This window comes from Sus scrofa, chromosome 1, assembly GCF_054392235.1.
Source record: "Sus scrofa isolate SSC_HxYL_T2T_F1_AM1 chromosome 1, Sscrofa_HxYL_maternal_Yorkshire_Landrace_v2.0, whole genome shotgun sequence".
NCBI lineage: Eukaryota > Metazoa > Chordata > Mammalia > Artiodactyla > Suidae > Sus > Sus scrofa.
Window position 1 is genome coordinate 67760122 of NC_139383.1, and position 25023 is coordinate 67785144.

Sequence of the window (25023 nt, forward strand, 5' to 3'; positions counted from 1 at the left end):
GAAATATATGATCTTCATTAATGTTGAAGGCCAGAAATTTACACTCAAGAACCTACAGTTTGTGAAATATTATGCTAGGTACTTCATATATATTATCTCATAAATCCTCACACCACCACCATGAAACAAATATTTCACAAATTAGAGACTGAGGTTCACTAGGGCTGGGTAATTTGCTCATAGTAACAATAGGTAAGCAAATAGAGACAAAATTTCCTTCCAAAAGCCTTGTCAGTCAGTAAGTGCCCTTCTCTTCAAAGAATCCAGTGTCATACTGGATAGAAACAGCAGGCCTATGCTGAGAAAGAAGTCCAAAATTTCTACCAAAATCTTATTTTGTGACTTTGGGAAACAAACTGGGCTGCAGGGGTTTTTATTGTTTTTCTGGGGTTTTTTTAGCTTTTTTTCTTAGGGTCGAACCCACTGGCATATGGAGGTTCCCAGGCTAGGTAGGGGTCAAATCACAACTGTAGCCACCGGCCTGCAAGCCAGAGCCACAGCCAAAGCGACGCCAGACCTGAGCAGCTTCTGCAACCTACACCACAGCTCACAGCAACATTGGATCCTTAACCCACTGAGTGAGGCCAAGAATTGAACCAGCAACCTCATGGTTCCTAGTCGGACTCGTTTCTGCTGAGCCACAACGAGAACTCCTGTTTTTGTTTTTCAATCATCTTTATATAGAGGATGCCATCCCCAACTTGCAGGACCATGAAGAAACTGGTCCAGGTCCATGCATAACAGGTACTCAAAACATGGTAGTTTTGCTGTTACTAATATTACTACTTTCTAGGGGGAAAGCTTCCTTTGAAAATTCATTAACTATTCGATCACAGTAGGACTAACCTATTGCTACAATTCTGAGTACAGAAGAGCAGCAGCAGGAAGATGTCTGTACCAATAATGGATGAATCTTGATCAAGAAAATAACTTGTAATGTTCAAGTCTTATTTGCTTCTGGTGGAAAAATGTACTAACTTTAATAAAAATTTTTAAAAGTAAATAAATCTAAAGAGCATAAAGACTGAAAGACTCAGGTTTAATCATAATAACAACAGCCTTAACAGAGAAATTAGAAAAAAAAACAACAACAACAACAGCAACAGAGAAATTAGGAGTTAGAGTTTAAAAGAAGAAAAGACCTTTAAGAGACAGCAACTTTGAGGTGTGAAGTAGGGAAGGAAAAGAAGATGGTACTGGGAAACCTAAGTGAGCTGGTTTATTAGTTCAACATCCACAAAACCAGAGAATTACTTTAATGCAACTAATTCCCTGAAAAAATTTTAAAACATCTTTAACAGGGTCTCAAGATTTCATCCCTTTTCTTATTTCAGCCAGTTTAATACTTGGAATTTTCTATAAGGAATGGACATTGTTTCTAAAGAAATTATAAATTAGAGTAAATGCTAGAGATTCCTCAGCACATTTGAAATGCTTGATGTTTCAAAGCATCAAATATAAGATAACATACAGATCTACTTCTCGGCAAAGAAAGTACATACTGGAGTCAGTATGTCTGAATTTAAATCCTTGATTCACTACTTATCTTGCAACCTTTAGCAAATTTCCCAACATCCCTATAAAATACCTGTCCTCCAGTGAGCAATAATCCATGAGGCCAACAAAACATTTCCTTCAAGTACTAGCAAAGCAGGAGTAACAAAAAATGAAAAAAACTTTTATAAGAATGTGATGTCTGAAAAAGACATTAACTTAGCCACAAGGGTAAAAATAAAATTCTATTAGACTTTCTTATATTTCCTACAGTATGCTTTTTTTAAAAAAAATTACTATAGGAGAGGAAAAGAAACACCTTAGAGTATAACCTTTTCAGTGCTTACGGCCTATAAGAGCTTTTAATCCAGTACTGCCCACCTCAAAGTATTATGCTAAGGATTAAACGAAGTGATACGCTTAAAAAACAAAATGTCTTATTTAATAGAGTAGCCATTATTACTATTGTTATTAGAATTATTTCTCGCTATGTTTAGACAAAAAGCTCTCTTACAAACATGTTTGAGGTAAATGTCATCATATCCATACACTTTTATTCTCTTGCTTCCAACTCCAGTTCAATAGTAACACAGAGGCTATTTAAAGTCTTTCAATAGCCAGCCCTTAAAAACAGCTTTATCATCAGTCATTAGGTCAATAAACTAAAACAGAAATGGGAAATCATATGGTAAGGAGCAAAAATAACTTCAGCGTGGATAGTTTTTTGTATACTTCTCATGTTATATGTAAAAATAAGTTTCTATGATTCTGCTAAATTTCTGTAACTGCACAGAGCATGGTTATTTAAACACCACTATTCCACAGAGTCAACTAAAAGCTCAGAACAAAAGGAAATGAACTATGCTATCACATAAACTGATTAGACTAATTACACTCTTTCCAGGCTTAAGAAGGAATTTAAAAGTAAACAGACAACACATAAGATATATAGCATACCCTAAAGTGAAAATAACAATGTCCTGAAACAACATTTTTCTCTTGAAGCATTACTTCAAAATTATAAAGGAAAATGTCATCAAAATAATATAATTGAAAAAAGGATCCAATAAATATATACTACATTGTAAAACAAAAAAAAATCATAATGATTGTTTATTTTCATTCACATATTTAAAAAAAAAAAACAAAAACTGAGGGATGAACCACTCTACCACTCAAGCCAATGGAAGAATGTGAAATATTCCCTTTCATGTTCAACTGTCCAGTAAATAAATAACCCTAGTTGAAAAATCATAGATCACATAAGATGTATTGACAGGTTTTAGAGTGGCTTAAAATATACCTCAACCAGGTATACAAAGCCTTACCTTATTTGGCCCTCATCTACCCACCCTTGTCTCTGGCCACACCTGCTTTGCATTCTGCACCCTCACTGTAGAGACTGCAGCTCTCTAAACACACCACAGTCTCTTTCACATTTAAAACATGTTCCCTACCTTTCTGGTCCACCGGAAGAAGTTAAATCTAATCATATTTTAAGACTTGACCCAAGCTTACCTTTCTCTGAATACTTTTCCTACCATACCAACCCTTATACAGAGCTATGACTGGATTTTTCATGCCTGCTTTTTCTTTGTATATAGTAATATAATAACTATCTCTTCCTATCAAACAATTAATTCCCTGGGAGCATGGATGCTATCTTATTTCTCCTTTTATATTCAGTAACTAGCATTGTATCTAGTGCTACAATATACAATAAGTGGGTAGATGAATAAATTGTTTGACCTTGCCGTGATCAATGAAAACAATCTCGAGAAAGAAAATGGCCTTCTTCCAACAATCAGATGCAGTCGCATACTTAAAAAATTGTGGTGAAGAACTAAGAAACACAAACTTCACTCTAGCTATTCTGAAGTAAAAAGAATACTTTTTATGGCTCACTCAGAAAAATAAAATTTCGATTAGTTTATAAGTTTCAGTTGACTATAACCATAATAGCAAAACTGCTGTGTATTCAATTATGATAAGCAAATACCAGTGAAATTTTCTTTATAAATCACAATTTTTAAAAGAATATTACTATTTTCAGGATGTTAGAGAAATCCATTTAGAATATGGACTGTATCTGATATAAATTAAACATTCAAGGTAAATTAAGACTGATCAAAGAATTAACAGCATGATAACTTGCTGTTATTTAGAAGCTGAAGTTAATCAGCATAATACTAGCAACTACCATGGGTTTAGTACTCCAATACCTATTTTGGCTAATTCACTAAATTAGTTCTCTTCTGAAAAAACAAACAAACAAACAAACTAGCTTTTTTTTCTATATTCCTTATACTCCATGTGATTTTAAAATTCTTAATTCCAATAATAATAATAAAAACAACCAAAAATAATCACAGCTACCTTGTAATAAGTGTTAATCAAATGCTACTTAACATTTCACATATGGTATCTCTTTCAGGGCTTATACCAATTCTAAAATCTGCATATTCTTTTTCTCTTGAGAGAGCCCAACAAGAAAACAGCCTCTAGGAGATCCAATTATCTAAAGTCATATTACCAATAAATGGAAAGGAAAAAATTCTGCCTTCTAAGACTCTGATTTTTTTTTTTTTTCATTCTTTTTTCCCTTGGCCACTCCCACAGCATATGGAAGTTCCCAATCAGGAACAGAATCTGAGCAGAAGCTGCAACCTATGCCACAGCTGCAGCAATGCTAGATTCCTTTAAGTCTGGGCAGCAGATCAAACCCCCACCTCAACAGCAACACGAGACACGGCAGAGAAAACACCAGATCCTTAACCTGCTGCACCACAGCAGGAACTCCACTTCTGCCCTTTCTACAATAATATGCCACCTCTCCTAATCCTTCATCAAACATTACTCATCCCATACTAAAATTGAGTTGCTATTATTTTAAATTTATACTAGGTAATGAATATAATGCTGGTATCGAGAGCATAACTAAACCCTTCGAGATAAACTTTTCATGCAACACAAGAGTAATTCATCATTTTGAATAATATAACCAAATGGCAGCATAGAAAGGAATTAAAATGTTTCCTTTGTGGGATGTAAAACACTTATAAAGACAATTCTTTTTTGAACAAGTAATATAAAATAGTCTAATTATTTCTAGATCAGTCTGCTTTTCAAAGCTTAGTCTTTCAATCAAAGAAGCTAGTCAAAAATATTTTTTCTAAATCAAAGAGTCTTTCAATACATAGACAAAATTTCTAATGTTTTGAAGCTTATTATATTTTCATCAAAGAGTTTAGAAATGTAAGCTGCTGTACAAACGTTAATGGTTATTACCAGATTAGTCATATAACTTATCATTCAAATCTATACACTTTTTGAAGAAGGGACACTACTAATTATTATAATGTAACAACAGATTTAACCAGAACTGTCCCAGTAACCAGGACATGTGGAAATGCTAACTATTGCCCTATACTCTTCTGCAATTCATTACACTCACAGTCTTACTGCCACTACCCAGTGGAAAGATATGCATACCTACTATGCAAAGCCATTTGGCTACATATTTGACCATTGTACCACAATACCAAAGAAGCACTTTCTTTGCCAGCCACCCTTTAAATAGGTTATTTCATTAAAATAATAATTCACATTGAAATAAAACTGCAATAATTTCAACTATACCTCATCTTGAAGTTCATCACCACTTTTAACAGAAGCAAGCATATCATATAAAGTACAGCAAAGATCTTCCATTCTTGTTGCTTTCGCCACTTCATTTAAAGTTGCATTTAAGTACTTCTCAACTTCACACCACAAAAGGGAATCATTTGTTTTTTCCACAGGCTTGAGGTCTGGGGTGGAATGATCCTGAAAATGGTCAGTTAGAAACTTCTTGTAATCCAAGCTTATAGTTTTCTGGGATTCACCATTTACTGGCAGTTCGTCAAAGTGGTCCAAATCATGCATATCAAATGAAAATGCTAAATTTTTACCAAATAAAACTCTGTCACCAGATTCATCTGTTGTCATCTGCATAAGAGCAGTAAGATTGTCTTTGCAAAAGTGAGAAGTAATTCGATTAGTAGCATCACAGGCTGCAGTGGCAGATGACGATGGAAAGGGACCAAACATCTGCTTGATTGCCTTTGTCTCCTTGTGACCAACAGAGTCCTTCAAGTGAAAGGTCTTGAAGAGAAATGCAGCCGCACTTTCAACTGCTTCTTTCCCATTATCCATTCCAACTATTCAAAGACAAAAGAAACAGTATTAGCTCAAATGGTTCGAGTTTCCACTTTCAAAAAACCCACTACAAATATTCTTTTGAGTAAATTCATGTGAAAATAGACACACACACACACACACACACACACACACACACACACACACGGTATAAGATAACCGATTTAGGAATAGGAAAATCCCTTTAAGTCCATTCCCAAAGTTCCAAAGAATTATATTAGGTAGATAACCCATTATCTAATAGTAATTATTCTAAGTACAGAAACTACCTATAACAACCCTTTACCTATTCCTAAAAATAATTTGAGACATTAGCTAAAACTTATTTAAAACTAAATTCTAAAAACTGATTTGAGGAGTTCCCGTCATGGCTCAGTGGCTAATGAATCCACCTAGGAACCATGGGGCTGTGGGTTTGATCCCTGGCCTCGCTCAGTGGGTTAAGGATCCAGAGTTGCTGTGAGCTGTGGTGTCAGTCACAGACTCAGCTTGGATCCCGCGTTGCTGTGGCTGTGCCATAGGCTGGGGGCTACAGCTCCGATTAGACTCCTAGCCTGGGAACCCTCCGTATGCCTTGGGTGAGGCCCTAGAAAAGACAAAAAGACAAAACAAACAAATAAAAACACTGATTTGAGACACCAGTTAAATAAATAAGGTGCAAAAAAAACCCTGAATTACAGACTTTTGGAGTTGGAAGAAAGCCTCACAAATCCATAACTTTCTTTCCAGGTACTGTAAATCTAAGATGACAACAAACAGATTTACATAGTTTTTATTCAAAAGCATTTAATATATAAATCAACTCTCCTTCCACTAAAAAATAAACATTTAATATCAAGGATGAATATGAATAGAATCTTTTATGATAAACCTAGCCATATTATAAATTTGTTTTAATCCTGCTGCTGAGGAGGCCAGAAGTAAATTCCTTACCAGAGTAAGAGGAAATAAAAAGGAGTGGCCTCTAATTTCTTTAAGACACTAACTGATCATATCTGACTCTCTCAAATAAAAAGAGAACCTGTCATCAGGTCACAGAATTCAAAGAATATTCTTAAACGTAAAAAAAAAGAATTTCAATCTTCAGAAGGCCCCCAAAGTCAATGTGACTTAACTAAAGTAATATTGGTAAAATCAGTAATAATATAAATAACACCAATATCTTCCTGAAACCATGGTTCCAATTATATCATTAATCACAAACTTGAGCAGCTTACAATATAACTCAGTAATTCCAGCCAAACTCCTACACTCTGTTTTTAAGTCAAGCCAGGAGCTACATCATTCTTTTCCCCAGCTTTCTAGCTGGCTAACAGACCTTTTCTGCTCCAGTCAATAAGAATTTCTTAACATCCAAAATCCAGTTCCTGTCCTAAAGGCCTGTTTCCATACCTTTACTTATGTTCCCCAAGGCCTCTGATTATCCAAATCCTACCCATGTTTCAGAATCCAACTCAACTGCCTCTTTCACAGTAAATAGAATATTAAGAACATTGTTGTATCTAGCCAAAATAGGTGCCTGGACAGAGATGTTAATCTCCACAGAAATTTAAACTGTTGAATTCAACTGAACCCAGGTGTCAATGACACTAGACTAGTGTTTTTACACTGCATCATACTGCCTCAGTAACTTACTGTATTTGATGTTTACACATGTGGGTAGAAGACTAAGTGAAGATATGCAATTTTACAATGTATGTCCATTATTTAATTCTTCAAATATGTAGTCTACTTTTATGATTATAAAGAATTTTTTTTTTTTTTCTTGTCGTTTTAGGGCCGCACCCACAGCATATGGAGGTTCCCAGGCCAGGGGTGGAATGGAAGCCACAGCTGATGGCCTACGCCACAGCCACAGCAAATCGGGATCCCAGCCACATCTGTAACCTACACCACAGCTCATGGCAGTGCCAGATTCCTGACCCACTGATTGAAGCCAGGTATCGAACCCACATCTTTATGGATACTAGTTGGGTTTGTTTCTGCTGTGCCACAACAGAAACTCCTATAAAAAATTTTTAAAATATCACCTGACATATATTCTTTTAGTATTTAGGAGAATACATCACAAAAATCTTCTATAAATCAAATAATGGTTTTAAATTAAATAACTGAATGGCATTTGTGTACATTTTACTTATTCAGTCTACATAAGATGCTCTACGAATTCTGGTTTTTGGGTAATTTAGGGATTATGATAATTCTACAAATAATTCAACAGGGTTGGGACTACTGAGTCTGAGTAAAAATGGAATTCACCTTGACAAATTCATTCTACATCTAACCTGTAAACTTTGATAAAGATATTATCATTTTGCATCTTGGGATTTTCCTTTAACTACTTACTAAGGACTTTTATATTAAACGATCTCAATTCTTCCTAACAAAATTATATCCATCTTATGGATGTTAAAATAGACTCAATTAAGTATGGGAGAGGTCAAACAGGTATTTAGCCATTAAACAAGATTCAAAGAAATCTTCAAACTCCTAAACAAAATTCTTTCTACTATACCACATTGATTCCCTGTAAATTCCTGGAAAGTGAATTATCTCTAATTCTCACTTAATAAAGAAATAATCACAGCCATATATAACATTCACTAAACATAATACAGTGGATCTATATATCTTGCCATAAAGTATATATTAAGTGAGAAATATATTGAGCAATATATTAGGTGAGAAAAAAGTAAGTGATGAGTTCATTTTGAAGAAAGAGAAAATAAATGCAGATTCATGGAAACTTCTACTAACATGAAAAATAATTTTCTCAAGGTTTCAAATTTTTGAGTACTGACTTAACACCTATAAAATTTCAAAAATAACAAATACTTTCAAACTTCTAAGCCTAGTTGGGTAATGGTGTTAATATCCTTGCCTAATGACTAACTCTCCTTTTGCACAACCTACTCTACCCCATCTTTGAGTTGCAGTGCTAAAAATGGACAAGTGTCCACACTACAAAGCGGTTCCTCAAAAGTGAATCTCCTCAACTGTGCTACATGAGTCTGGAAGTTCCAGCTTTTGAGAAACATTAGCAAACAGCATTTACTGCCACTGTTCGCTCTCCCATAAAGAACGAGACTACCACATTCTTAAACTAACGTACTTATCTGAAGCCCACACATTGCACCATGTTCCGGTCACCGCACACGCATGTCTTTCAGCCCAGACTGACACACCTGTGGCTCTTTGTTTGCATGTGATGACGTTGTCACCACAGAGACTGGCTGTCAGAGGACCCCTGACAAGAAGACAGCTCAGGATTGGAGCAGGAACTATAGGCCCAGGGAGGGTTGCGACAAAAGGAGCACCCGATTTGCTAGTACAGCCCACGACTAAGCGATCTTTTTGGTGACTGAAATATATGAAGGGTGTTGGTAAAACAGAAAAGATCTGAAGAGAATGAATGCAATCAGATGTCTGACTTGTTAAACATCTGGCAGGCTGCCGCCCTTCTCTCAACAAAGCAGTTTCAAGAGAAACCTACAGAAACCTAAACACTTCTGTGCTTCTCCATCAGTCCATGGAATCAGTGGACTGGACCACTCTGTGAGGAGGGAGGCCTGGGAAAAACCACATGGTATGTTTCTAGGGTGGAAATTTGTCATAAATAGCTGTGTTCTTGTTTTCTTACAAAAACTGAACTTGTTCGATTAACTGTGAGGATCTTGTTCACAAATAACCTGCTGTTTACCATTTCCCTTTATATTTTAAGTACAGTTTGGTAACAAGTAATCTTTTAAATGATTATTTACTAGGCTGAAACTCGTTGGTCAGTTAACATTTGCTCCCCATTCTTCAAGCTTTTCCTTTCACAACAGAGACTGCAAATCTTTATAAGAGGAATAGGAATTTTAGGAAATTTAGTTCTGTCCTCAAAATAAGGTTTCAGTAAAGAATAAAATAAACAACAAATAATCATTTGACTAAAAGTGTGAATGAAACTTAAGATCTCCAAACTTTTAAGGAAGCTAGTCTAGTGCTTACTACTTAAACACCTAATTTTCTATCCATAAAACACTAGGGCTGTAAACCAGAAAACTGGCATTTCAACCACAATACATTTAAACAAATAGGCTTAAAGGTCACTAGAACACTTTTTATTAATAATAAATGCTTGTCCTGCCCGCTTTACAGTTATATTGGGAGTAAATGAGATATATGTGAAAAGTATAAGGATCAGTATAACTGATTACTGTACCATTACGAAACAGAAAAAAAATTTGTTTTTCTTTTTAAGGTCACACCTGCTACATATAGAAATTCCCAGGCTAGGGGTCAAATCGGAGCTGCATCTGTGACCTACACCACAGCCTGCTCCTACTGCAACACTGAATCCTTAACCCACTGAGCGAAGCCAAAAATTGAACCTGCATTCTCACAGAGACTACTTTGGGTTCTTAACCCGCTGAACCACAAGGAGAACTCCATAAAACAATTTTTTAAAATCAGACTTTAGTGATGACTATAATCTTAGATCATCCTCAACAATTTACTTATATTTTCCTTTTGATCCCAAAATATTAAAATTAAAAGATTCTGAAGTATAATTTTAAATTGCCTACCATAATCTTGGAGTTCCCACAGTGGCTCAGTGGTTAACAAACCCAACTAGCATCCATGAGGACGGGGGTTTGATCCCTGGCCTCGCTCAACAGCTTAAGGATCTGGCATTGACAGGAGCTGTGGTGTAGGTTGAAGACACAGCTCGGATCCTGCATTGCTATGGCTGTGGTGTAGGCCAGCAGCTGTAGTAGCTCTGATTAGACCCCTAGCCTGGGAACTTCCATATGCCGTGGGCGCGGCCCCCCCCAAAAAAAAATAATATATAAAAAAAAAAAAAAAAAAAGAATATGGTCTCTTGAGTCAGACACACCCCATCAAATGCTGGCTCTATTGTATGCATTTCAGTCCCTCTGCCTGTTTCCTCACTTGCAAAATATGGACAATAACAAGCGGGTTATAGTGTTTAAAGAGTTCAGGAGTTCCCGTCGTGGCTCAGTGCTTAATGAATCTGACTAGGAACCATGAGATTGTAGGTTCGATCCCTGGCCTTGCTCAGTGGGTTAAGGATCCAGCGTTGCCATGAGCTGTGGTGTAGGTCGAAGACACCACTCGGACCCCGCATTGCTGTGGCTGTGGTGTAGGCCAGAAGCTACAGCTCCAATTCGACCCCTAGCCTGGGAACCTTCATATGTTGCGGGAGTGGCTCAAGAAATGGCAAAAAGACAAAAAAAAAAAAAAAAAAAGTTCATATGCATAACATGTTTAAAACAAGGTCTGGAGTTCCCGTCGTGGCGCAGTGGTTAACGAATCCGACTAGGAACCATGAGGTTGCGGGTTCGGTCCCTGGCCTTGCTCAGTGGGTTAACGATCCGGCGTTGCCGTGAGCTGTGGTGTAGGTTGCAGACGCGGCTCGGATCCCGCGTTGCTGTGGCTCTGGCGTAGGCCGGTGGCTACAGCTCCGATTAGACCCCTAGCCTGGGAACCTCCATATGCCGCGGGAGCGGCCCAAGAAATAGCAACAACAACAACAACAACAAAAGACAAAAAAAAAAAAAAAAAAAAAAAAAAAAAAAAAAAAAAAAAAACAAGGTCTAGCACATGGTAAGTGCTAATTAAATGTCAGCTCCTATTAAAAAAAAATAAAATAAAACTCCCTACCATAATCATTGAAGAATTCTTTTTAAAGGATGAGTAGGAAATTTTAATTAAAAATTGAACCAACTGTTTTCATCCTTAATATTGCTAAATATTCAATTTATAAATTGTCAGCAAATGACTGCCTTGATCAGTTAAATCTTCAATGTGTAAGAGAAAGTAACTTACAAATTTATTTTTTCATGCTATGCTCAAATTTTAAAAGTCCATTTTTACCCCGACACTTGATCTGCGACTGAAAATACCAAAGTATTATAACCTTGCATCATAGTGTTAAGTTCGTTCCACTTGTTAAAAATACCAGCAAGGCAGGCAAGCAACTATAAACATTTTATATTCGAATAGATTAACTAAGTGATTTAACTGATAATCACGATGGTTTATTTTACAATATGTTAAATACTTGCACCAGCAACTTTCCTAGGACAGTATTACATACTAAACAGTACAAAATGATTCAACTGGAGTCAGTTCCCACTGTGGCACAACGGGATCTGCAGCATCTCTGCAGTGCAGAGACAAAGATTTGATCCCTGGTCTGGCACAGCTACAGCATAGGTCACAACTGTGGCTTGGATCTAATCCCTGCCCTGGGAACTCCATATATGGCAGAGCAGCCAAAAAAGAAAGAAAAAAAAGATTCAATTTAAACAATACACTATCTTATATCCTCATCATTTTTTCCCTCTTACATATTTGCCTCCAATACCCAGTAATGTATTTTTTCTAAGTATATTATCTAAAATTGTCACATGAACTTTATAAGTATTTTACTCATTTTATAGAGAAACTCAGATACAGAAAGGTTAAATAACATACTAAGACTATAACAGTCAGGACCATTTTTTTCTTTTTGCCTTATACCATCTTTCAAGTAATCACCAAATTATCTTAACTTATGATGTAACAGAAGTAAGTAAGCATTTACCATATGGCTTTTTGGGAAATAAACTGAACAATTTATGTGATATAAATTTTAAATTGCCTAAGAAATGTAATATAATGAGTTTCATTTATTTTAAAATTATAACTCTGCATCAGAGTACCTCCATCAAAACATTGCATTAAGTAGGTAAAGTGTTTTAAGAAATGTTCAATACAGTAATTTGAAGGAGTTGCTTAAATGTTAAGATTACGCCTACGCTGATATAAAAATCATTGCCTTTGGAGTTCCCATCATGGTGCAGTGGTTAACGAATCCGACTAGGAACCATGAGGTTGAGGGTTCGATCCCTGGCCTTGCTCAGTGGGTTAAGGATCCTGCATTGCTGTGAGCTGTGGTGTAGGTTGCACACGTGGCTCAGATCCCACGTCGCTGTGGCTCTGGTGTAGGCTGGTGGCTACAGCTCCAATTGGACCCCTAGCCTGGGAACCTCAACATGCCATGGGAGCGGTCCTAGAAAAGGCAAAAAGACAAAAAAAAAAAAAAAAAAAAAAAAAATCATTGCTTTCAGGGTGAGCAAACAATTAAAGGAAAACAGAAACATATTTGGTAGAGAAAAAGAGTAGTAATACAAGAGTTTTAACAAAGACCAAGGCATGTCTCCATGTTTTAAAGTCATCTATTTAATCTTACATATATTCATTACAAAATGTGTATACTTATAGTGTAAACTTTAAGTCAGCATTCAGTCATTACATTGCAATTTCTACTACTAAAAATCCTGCATCAAATTACAACCTGACTTCCCAAGCAACCAAATGGCTAACGAAAGCTTTCTATAACAAAACCATATTTTGAGCATCACTCAAGAAATAGAAATTCTATCTTTGAACAAATCTCATAGCTCACTGAAACTTACATTTTTTACTTTTTTAATTCCAAGGGGAAATTTTTTTAATAAGATAAACACCTAAGTGCTACATCCATTTATCAGGTGCTTAGTAATATTATACTTGGTAATACTATAAAGAAACTTACCTGCAAATTTAAAAGTGCCTCTACCAAAGAATGCAGTAAAAATTTCTTTATGCTTAGGGAGTCATAATAACTCGTAAATGAAAAATAAATTGATAAGATAAAGCAAACTGTGAAGAAGTGATCTTATTTCCAACTCTTGCTACTGCTACAAGAGCAATTTAATTTATAGCTGTTTTGTCCTATTCCCAAGTAATCTGAACTACCTGTTTAAATGGCTGATATATTTGGAAAGTCATTTATGATTTTCATTAAGCTACTCAGCTCTTTTATTTTATAATTTCTCTTGTGAAATGGACATAAATGTAACACACTTCTGTCCCTTAACATTCAAAACACAAACTAATTCTGTCCCAAATTTCCCTCTTTACAAATCCCTTCCTGATTTACCCTAGGAAGTTCCTGACCTTTTTGCACCACATCACTGGGGCAACATACCTCTATCATAACATTTAACCACTCAGTGCACTATTTTATCAACGGCTACTGGTACAACTAGGTTTTAACAGAATTATTCATTGACAGCCATTTTACCAGGCACTTTGCAGCACTGCTTCACATCACAACTGTTCAAAGAATTACTTTCACCTTATTACAGAGGAGGAAACAGGCTTAGTGATATAAATTAGTAAATGAAAGAACTGAATTTGTACCACATACATTAAGTGATAAATTGAAATTATATAGGCTATAAACATAATAATTTTATTCAAACCTAAAACTGAGGGAGTTCCTGTTGTGGTGCAGTGGAAATGAATCCAACTAGGAACCATGAAGTTTCCAGTTCGATCCTTGGCCTCAATCAATGGGTTAAGGATATGGCATTGCCATGAGCTGTGGTGTAGGTCACAGATGTGGCTTAGATCTCACCTTGCTGTGGCTCTGGTATAGGTCAGCAGCTGTAGCTCTGATTTGAACCCTTGTTTAGGAACCTCCATATGCTGCGAATGGGGCCCTAAAAAGCCAGGAAAAAAAAAAAAAAATCACGACAACAAACTTAAAACTGAAAACAAAACAAAGATGGTACAAAAGATATAGTTACAAATATTCTAAACAAAATATTAGCTTACTAGAGCCATCCGTATATCTAAAAATAAACTAAAAGCAAGTAGAATTTATTCCAGGAATGCAAAGATGATTCAATTATCAGAAAATCTGGCAACATAATCTACTCTCAAAAAACTAAAGCAGATTCTTCTAGAGAATACACATGTTGGCTAGAAGTGGAGCAGACATGATAAAAAAAAAAGCAACAAAGATGAAGAAAAGACCAAGCCATTAGCAGTCTTAAGCCCTGATATTATAAAGCTAGTAAATTCTAGAGGTAGACTGTCAGATGAATAAATAAATCTACTTGGCCTCTGCAACTTTAGTTTGATATTTATATTTATTTTCTTTCCTAAAGCATATATTTATGAATGTATAATTATGTAATGAAAATACATCAATAGGCATGAGAATGATAAATACCAATTTATTATTTTTATGGTATCAGTTACTAAGACTGAACAAGATATATAAGGAGTTCTGATCATATCAATTTTATTTTTTTTTAAAAGAAAAATCCGAGGGAAAGATAGCCAAGCGTTAATTAAGCTGAATGGTGATTACACAAGTATTTGTTATATATTTTAAAATTTTAATCAGTCTGAAATATTTCTTGAAAATAACATAAAAAGCCACAATTTTTACTTTATTGAATATAAAAAGATATATATACAAAACAACTCAAAGAGTTATCCCAAACTGAACACACTTATATAATTTGGGTAACTACTTCCAGAAATAGGACATTATCAGCTTCCCAGAAATTTCTCCCATATGCATTCCCAGTCATTACCCACTGCCTCAAAAGAAGCCACTATCCTGATTTCTGACACCTGAGGTTAGTAATGCCTAGTTCTTAATTTTATATAAATAGAATCATACTATCTGTTCATTTGTGTTTGCCTTTCAGTGAACATGAAGATTCATTTACAATGTTACACATTTACTATGGTTCACTATTGCTATAAGGTAATCTGTGTATCATAATTTATCTATGCCATTACTTAACAGTGAATTGGGTTGTTTCCATTTTAAAGCTACTAAAAATAATGATGCCTTGAATGCACATTGTCTTTTGTGTGCATGAGCAGACACTGATATTGGATAATTATGGACATATCACTGAGTAATATGTACCAAGATCTAAATATCACGTGTCCAATCATATAGGTTATTCAAAGCAGTTACACAAATAAACTCTACTAGCAGTGGATGAAATTGCTTCACATTCTTGGTACGTCAGTCTTTTCAATTTTAACCATTCTCATGGGCATGTAATGTCATATCCCCGATTAGTTACAAGACTGGGCATCTATCTTTTCATGTTTATTAGCCATTCAATTATCTTCTCTGAAATGTTGTTCAAGGTTCTTGCCCATTTTTATATAGGACTATCTGTCCTTTTTTTATTGCTTTATAGGAGTTCTTATTTAATGTAGATACAAGTCTCTTTTTGGTTTTATGTTGAAGCTATATCCTTCCACTCCATGACCTGCTTTTTAACTCTGAAAGAATAAAAAGCATTAATTTGAATGCAGTCTAATTTACCAATAATTCCCTTTATGAATGCTGTTTTTTGTTCAATAAATTGGTCCATATTCCAAAAAGATTTACTGTTTTGAGCTTCATATTTCATTTCTGTTTAGGCATTTTTTTCATATGTACACCCAGGTAAGTTAGCACCATGTACTGAAAAATCAGCCGTGTCTCACAACTTGAAAGCCTTCATGATAAATCAAGTATCCTAATATCCATAGGTCAGTTTCTAGAAATCTTCACTCTGGTCTATTTTGTCTATCCTTGGATCAATAATTCACTACCCAGACTACTTATCTTTATAAGTCAACATCCAGAGAGTAAGTTTTCCCTCTTTGTTCTGCGAGGTTGACATGGTCACTCTTTACCTTTGAATTTCCACGTAATGTTCAAATTACCTTGTCAATTTCTACATACAAACAAACATTCCAAAACACAAACATGCTGAGATCTTGAGAGGGATGACAATGAATATGTAAATCAATTGGGGTAAAAGTGAGTGTTTCAATCCCTGTATTTATTTAGGTCTTCTTTAATTTCTCTCAATACTTTAGTTTTCCATGAGGAAATCCGCCTCTTGTTAAGTTTACTTCTAGGTATATGACGATTTTTAATACTTTTGTATATGGCATTTTTTAAAATTTGCTGCTGGTTGGGGTTCTCGTCATGGCGCAGTGGTTAAAGAATCCAACTACTAGGAACCATGAGGTTGCAGGTTTGATCCCTGGCCTTGCTCAGTGGGTTAAGGATCCAGCATTGCTGTGAGCTGTGGTGTAGGCTGCAGAAGCAGCTCAGATCCTGCGTTGCTGTGGCTCTGGCATAGGCCAGTGGCTACAGCTCCGATTAAACCCCTAGTAGCCTGGGAACCTCCATACGCCGCGGGAGTGGCCCTAGAAAAGGCAAAAAGACAAAAAAAAAAAAAAAAAAAAATTTGCTGCTGGTAAGTAGAAATAAAACTGATTTTCATACTGACCTTGCTAAACTGATTTTCTAATGATACGGTTATGTGACTCACTGAAGTTTCAGTCTTTATATTCTTTCTTTTTCATGCCTTATTACATTAGCAAGGACCTTTAATACAGTGAGAAACTTAAGTGATGACAGGCATTCTTCTCTAGTTCCCTATCTCAAAAGAGAATCTTTTTCAACATTAAATATAATGCTGCATCATTAAATATAATGTTTGATGTAGGGGTTTTTTTTAATAGGTACTTTATCAAATTAAGGAAGTTCTATTCCTAACTAGTTCAGAATTTTTTTAATCACAATTGGATTTTAGATATTCATAAAATCCTTTTTCTTCATCTACTAAAAAAATCATGATTTTTAAACTTTTATTGCTTTACATGAATCACACTATTTTTCCCATTTAATAATCCAATAGTCAACATTTTTTTCACTCACATGCACTTATATCCCCTCTCTTTCACATAGCTCACGTGTACTTTTTTTGCGGATCCACAAACAGTATATTACAGTCTTCATGACATTTCATTATCAACACTGAGATTTAGGATATTCTTTTACACAGCCAAAACACCATTATCTCACCTAAGACCTTACTTACATTACCCAATGATACCCAACACATATTCAAATTTCTACAATGGCCCCCAAAATATCGCTACGATTTTTTTTCTGATTCAGGATTTAATCAACTACAATACATTGCATTTGATTATTTTATGTCTGTAACCTCCTTTAATCAACAATACCCTCTTTTTAAATTGCATTAAATGACATTACCCAATAAAGCCAAAAAGGCATATAGATTTCTTTGTGTAAAGATTTTTAATCATAGATTCAATTTCTATAATACTCAAATATTCAGATTTTCTATTTCCTCTTTTGTCCATTTTAGTCATTTTTGTTATCTTGGTCCTTTGAATCTATCAGAAACTCTGGGCATCATCTTATCTTCCTCTTCTCCATCTGGCTTCCTCCTCCATAATGGACAGTCACCTTTAGAAAAAAGTGGTCCAAACCAGGATCATGTTTTCAGAGTTTATTTCTGCTTCCAGATCTTGAACCCATAATTTTTCACTGCTTTGGTAGTACTCTGATGCAGTCAAACAAACTTTATATTTTATAGTTTTTCCAGTTATTCTCAGCAGAGAGTTGTTCCAAATTTTGGGAAATAGAATTCAATTTCTTTGGAATCTACAATTTTTAAGATAGCTGTTTTCCACAAATACTTCTGAAAATCTCCAGCCATATCCAGATATGGCCTTTATTATTATAAATGCCTACTCTCACTTCCATAAACAGAACTGCCAGATCCTGCTAATATCTTCTTATATCTCCTTTTTCTAGTCACTGCTTTATAAACTGCTTTCCACACTCAGTTTTGATTCCTCTTTTTTTTTTTTTTTTCCCTGTCTTTTTAGGGCCGCATGCACAGCACATGGAGGTTCCCAATCTAGGGGTCAAATCGGAGCTACAGCTTCTGGCCTACACCACAGCTACAGCAACGCTGGATCCTTAACCCACTACGTGAGGCCAGGGATCAAACCTGTGACCTCATGGATACCAGTCAGATTCATTTCAACTGAGCCACAATGGGAACTCCTGATTCCTCATTTTTTATAGTAAAATCTTATTTTGTTGACAACTCAAAAACATAATGGATACCCAAATTCCCTAAACCACACTTTGTAAGTTACTCCTGTTCAACCTACCCTTTGGTTCATACTTTTCTCAAAAACAGCAAAAACATCAAAACCCAAATAAAGCAGGGGTTAGAAATTAGAGAAGGCAAAACAAACAGGTCTGTGTATAGCAAAAGAATTTGAACACTGAAAGAAAACAAAACAAAACAAAAACTAGTTCATTAGTACAGTGCAGGCTGAGTCCTGATCTGTATTCACGATTCAAAGTAAAGTCATTAGATCATTCTGTTTGACCCTAGGATAGAGATATAATTACCAAGCTTATTAGGGAACTGTCCGGTCTTTTACTGACTTTTCCACCAGTCTTGACCCCCATCCTAGTTTCTACCTACTCTGAAAAATCTTAAGTCTCCTGAAATGATCATTTAAAACTCTAAGTAACAGAGATACATGCCTAATACATGATGCATTTTATTGTCATTCTCAATGCTGACCTCTTTATTTTCAAAAATGTTTTTATTTAGAGCACAAAAGGTATTGACAAAGTTTCATTACCAAGAGAAATATATTATCCTGTAGTTAATATTACTGTGCTTATCCTTCAAAGTCCATGGAGGGGATCATTATATCTACAATGAGTACTTAAAAAAACTAAGATTAAGGGCCAAGAATACTATTTTTAAATAATTTATAGTATTTTCTCCCTCAAGCTAAGTTTTAGTATTAAAATAATCTTGAGGGGAGAATAAAATTGTAAAAAATTATGGGAATATATTAAGTGTAAATCTGAGAACGAAAAGTGCTTTAAAATTACAAAAGTTTTTAAAAACTTATAAAAACTTTTTATAACTGCCACTTATAAAACATTGCCAACATTGGAGGTAGTAGAGACCATAGTTGACTTTTAGTTGGATTCTTAGAACTTCATTAATTTATTGAGCATCTAACTGCATCCTTTCCACCATACTGGGTACTAGAGTACAAAGACACTGTGATTCCTGGAATCCCTGTATCATCAAAGCATTCATAGTCCATCAAGGAAGGAAAAGAGGTAAATAATTATCAACCAGTGAGAAAGTATTATAAAAATGTTTGAACTAGATGACTTTCTTTTTTTTCTGTTAGGGCTGCACACGTGGCACATGGAGGTTCCTAGGCTAGCGGTCAAATCGGTGTTGTAGCCACTGGCCTACATCACAGCCAAAGCAATGCCAGGTCCAAGCCACATCTGTGACCTACACCACAGCTCATGGCAATGCTGGATCCTTAACCCACTGAGCGAAGCCAGGGATCAAACCTGTATCCTCATGGATGCTAATCAGATTCATTTCCACTGAGCCAGGATGGGAACTCCTAGACGACTTTCTAGTAAATCACTGTCTACTAACATTACGAAGGAGTAACAGAGGACATGAATGAAGCCTAAGTCATTTCTTCAGAGATGAGAAGCATTTACTAGATGGACATAATGGGGAAAGTTATTCTAATACATAAATGACAGAGAGAAAAAACAGTGAGTGCTGCTCAGGCAAGATAGTAAACATTAGGAATCATAAGGTGAAAAAAGGTTACACGTGATGGAATTATAAGGTGAAAAAGTAAATTATTTCACTTCATTAAAGGTGAATTTCTCCCATTATAAGAAATTTGTCATGAAGAGTAAAGCACAGATCAAAAGGAACTTTGCTTTTCACAAAGATCAGTCTAGTGACAGTGAAAAAGTTGAAATAAGAGAGGAAGACTGAGGCAACAGGTTACTGCAGTAGCTCAGGCAATAGGTTACTGCAGTAGCTCAGACATGATACGTAAAAGCCCTAGGGCAATGGCAAATATGAGGGGGAGACAATTTAAGAACAGCTGAGGGGAAGAAGAGATAAACTGGGAGCCTGAGATTAACCTATACACACTACTACATATAAAATAGATAACCAACAAGAACCTATTATACAACACAGGCAACTCTATTCAATATTCTGTAATAATCTATGTGGGGAAAGAACCTGAAAAAGAAGAGATATACGTGTATATATAACTGAAATCACTTTGCTATACACCTGAAACTAACACAACACTGTAAATCAACTATTCTCCAATATAAAATAAAAATTAAATTAGAAAAAAATAGCTGAAAAGTGGGCTTGACAGAACAGAACCTTTGACTAAAAGGAAAGAATCTAGGATTTCCATCATGTCTCCATTTCAGAATTTGGATCTAGGCCTATCGGTGCTACAAGTCAACCAAGAGATTCACTCAAACTTCATGTACCCTGTTTCTTCACATACAGAATGAAGGGATTAGACGAGATGTTTCCTGACACCCCCTCCAGCTTAAAATAACTATTCCTCAAACTGGTCAATATACATGACCTTAAACAAGTGCCTCACACTAAAATACTCAATTGAAATATTAAGTCCTTGTTCTTTTTTCTTTTTTCTCTTGTTCCACCTTCTTGACACAATTACAGCAACATTACCTGTGTAAAAGAGGTAATGAGAAATCACAAAGACATTTTTCCGTAAGACTAATCTTTCCAATGCTGCTAGTTTTAATTTCATTTCCAGTATCAGCAGTATGTTCATTCAGAGAGTGGATGACTACTAGTGAATTATTAGTTTACAAAAGTTAATAGTTATTCAACTTAAACGTGCCATTTAAAAGTAGATAATACAAAGCACTTCCCTAAATTCAACCCTAAGATTTTATCTGTCATGAAAATATTCTCTTGAGACATTACATCCCAAAATAATCAGTTCTTAGACATGTGGTTGCCAAGTGGGAGGAAGGAGGGAGTGGGAATTTGGGGTTGATAGATGCAAACTATTTCATTTAGAATGGATAAGCAATTAAGGTCCAACTATATAGCACAGGGAACTATATCCAATCCCTTGGGACAGAACATGATGGGAGACAGTATGAGAAAAAGAATGAATATATATGTATGACTGAGACACTATGCTGTAGAGCAGAAACTGGCACAACACTGTAAATCAATTATACTTTAAAAAATAAATTTAAAAAAAAGAACACAAAGTTATGGTACCAAAGGGGAAAGACGGGGGGAGGGAGTAATTAGAAGTTTGGGATTAGTATATACACAGTACTACATACAAAATAGATAATCAACAAGGACCTTCTATATAACTCTACTCAACAGAGAACTCTACTCAATACTCTGTAATAACCTCAATGTGAAATGAATCTGAAAAAGAATGGATATACGTATGTATAACTGGATCAATATGCTGTATATCTAGAACTAATACAATGCTAAACCGGCTATACTCCAATATAAAATAAAAAATTTTTAATTAAAAAAATAAAAATAATCAGTTCCTTCAACATATTAGTCAATAGATTAGTCCCTGAATATGAATCAGACATTTTGCTAAGAGGCAAAACTCCTGGGATTACATTTAATAATTAGCTATTTAAAACTGTAATTTTTTACTCATCAGAGATATCTGGGAAAGTAATGTAAAGAATAACTTATTTCTTAAAAATCTTACTTTCCACATCATTTAATTAAGAAATAACTTAGTCACAGTACTGAATAAGCTCAATATTTTATACTGTTTTTGCTAAGTGTTCTGAGTTATTTTTATAATGGAATTAAAGAAGAGGAAGGACATAGTTTTTGAAAAGTACTTGAGTCGGATACCCCCTCCTCTTGTCTAACAATTCTAACACCTCAGAAATGGAGATAGTGAAGTCCAATAGGATTAAGATCTTACTTAAAGTAATCTAGGTAGATGAGAGACTTTTCATTTTTGCTGTTTTCTAATGAACATGAACTTCCTTGATATTCTTAAGATATAAAGTATGATTCTATAGCAAATGCTATCACGAACTGCATCAAAGTGTGCTCTATACTCCCTAGGCTCGAAAAACTCAATTCTTACTTAAGCCCCTAAACTTCAAAAGATCATCTAACTACAAAATGTGGCAAAAAATAAAATTAAGAGAACATTAAATTCAACATTATACTGTATTACAAACCAGTGATAATTAAATGATACATCAAAGTCAAAATATCCAAATAATAAATTCTAATATTTGATGATCATAAATAAAAAGTCTTCAAGTGTATGAGATATAATACGAACACCTTCCAAAGCTGGTGAAAGGAAGAAAATTGCCAATCAGCATATGGTAAGGTAAGGATCTAAATCTTCCTTCTACCAAGAAATCACCTAAGACTTTTTCATTTATTTATCAAGTGAATTTTTATTAAGACTCTAAAGTATGCCAAGCACTACTTCAAGCACTGGGGATGGAATGTGTTGAACAAGAAAAAATAAGATCCTCTTCTCATGAAACTTACATCCCAGTAGCAAAACACAGGCAATAATCAAACAAGCAAAATATTAGATAATAAATGTTATGGAGAAAATGTTAACTAAGGGTCACAAGATAAAAAATGACTGGTTAACAACGTGAGATTGGATGGTCAGTGAAGGTCTCATTAAGGAAATAATTTTAGGTAAGCTCAGAACAAGAAAGGATCTAACCACTCTAAGATTAGGACAGAAGAACATTCTTAGCACAGGGAAGAGAATGAACAAAGACCTCCAAATAGGCACTGATCTGGTGGGTTTAAGGAGGTAAGAAAAGGCCATGTGGCGGTAGCACCATTAGCACAAGCAAGGATGACTTGAGGATAGAAAGGTGATGGCCAAATCACATAGGATGAGAGTTATCTGTCTGAATTCTGGAAAGTACAAACCTGAATTTGAAATCTAGACCAGCAGAAGCACTAACTATGCTTTTAAGTTAAAAAAGTCTGGAATGAAACAATGAATTTCAATGAAAAAACGCAGATGTTTTATTAAAGAGTCATTTATTTTGCTCTGTTCTCTTTCCAACCTTGGGGAAGTAACCTGTGTGAAGCATAGGTATTATAACTTCTAATTATAATGTCCTTCAAATATAATCAATTGGTGAGAATGTTAATGTGTGACAGGAACTGAAGAAAAGTTGAGTTTTAGTACTAGCCTTCACTGTGTGCTAGGCAGGAATCCATAGGAGACTGAGCTACGTAGTGTTTAAGGTTCTTTCCAATTACATTAAGTTTTTAATTTACCTTATCCTTATTGCCATAAATACAGTGATTTAAAACTCTAAATTCCTATAAATCCCTCAGGTTTGAAAGTATTATAATTACTGGTTTACTTCTGTCTCCCTGAATCATAAGCTCCTTCTATAGAAAAGACTGTCTCATAATTATGAATACGTTCCTGGAAAATTTAACCTTTCGTTATACAGTAAATAGCTTAAAAGGAATCTACTTTTTAATTTAGTGGTTTAAAAAAAATAGCAAAACATAACTATACCTATTTGTTTTGCAGCCTGCAATATGTCTTTTAAGTCTTCATTTACACTTTGCATTTCACTCTTCTCCAGTTTTTCATTCAAAAATTTTACTATCTTCTTCCATGTCAGGTCCAAACCTACAATTTGTTCATGAAGTTTAGACCGCTTCATCTGAAACAGACAGCATAATACAGACATACTGGTTAAAAATTTTCTCAGATCTATCATTCATTATATATATTTTGCATTATATTATACAACTTGGCACCACACACAAGAATTTAAAATTGTATCTACTCACATGCAAATTTATAGCTCCCAAGAGGATTTTTATTTAAATATGATTTTAAAAAATCCCATTTGTTTAAAAATTTAATAAGAACTTCTTTTGTATTGTTTAATCATAATGAATATTCATTATGAAATAATTTTAATGCAGCAAACTAAAAGGCAGGAAGTCCAACATCCAGATAACAATTGGTAACATCTCATGTACCTCTTTTCCATTCTCCTACTCATTTTTAACATAACTTAGACCATACTGTATAAAAAGTTTTATATTGGAGTTCCTGTCGTGGTGCAGTGGTTAACTAATCCGACTAGGAACCATGAGGTTGCGGGTTTGGTCCCTGCCCTTGCTCAGTGGGTTAAGGATCCGGTGTTGCCATGAGCTGCAGTGTAGGTTGCAGACGCGGCTCGGATCCTGCATTGCTGTGGCTCTGGCGTAGGCGGGTGGCTACGGCTCCAATTAGACCCCGAGCCTGGGAATCCCCATACGCCTTGGAAGCAGCCCTAGAAAAGGCAAAAAAGACAAAAAAAGAAAAAAAAAAAAAAAAAAAGTTTTATATCATGCTTTAAATGAAAGGCATTTAAAGAAAATAAAATTCCTATGATGAGTACAACATACTCAAATCAGCACTGCTTTCCTAAGTCTGATTCTAAAACACTTTAGGCATCCAACAGATTCTTATCTATACACTTTCTTGAGACTACAAATTCTCAAGAAGTGACACAGGGGAGTTCCCACTGTGGCACAGTGGGTTAATGATCTGGTTTGTCTCTGTGGAGGCACCAGTTCAATCCTTGGGCTGATGTAGTATGTTAAGGATCCAGTGTTGCTACAGCTGTGACCCAGGACACAGCTCCAGCTAGGATTTTATCCCTGGCCTGGGAACTTCCATATGCCACAGGTACAGCCAAAAAAGGGGAAAAAAAAGAAAAAAAAAAAAAAAAGAACTGACACA

General features: G+C 35.2%; 1 protein-coding gene across 7 annotated transcripts in view; it reads right to left on the minus strand.

Moving 5' to 3' along the window:
- The window catches only part of ASCC3 (activating signal cointegrator 1 complex subunit 3), a 325213-nt gene that overhangs the window by 276287 nt on the left and 23903 nt on the right, over positions 1 to 25023 (minus strand). For 6 of the 7 annotated variants that reach the window (XR_014806468.1, XR_014806467.1, XM_084961374.1 and 3 more), the window contains exons 3-4: positions 23800 to 23950; positions 5134 to 5693 (exon numbers count right to left, since the gene is read on the minus strand). Coding sequence is in view for 5 of the 7 variants with exons in the window: in XM_084961374.1 (XP_084817500.1) it covers positions 5134 to 5693; positions 23800 to 23950 (711 nt within the window). In the remaining 2 variants the exon portion in view is untranslated. The remainder of the gene's footprint in view (positions 1 to 5133; positions 5694 to 23799; positions 23951 to 25023) is intronic. The other variant, XM_084961380.1, reaches the window with a different exon arrangement.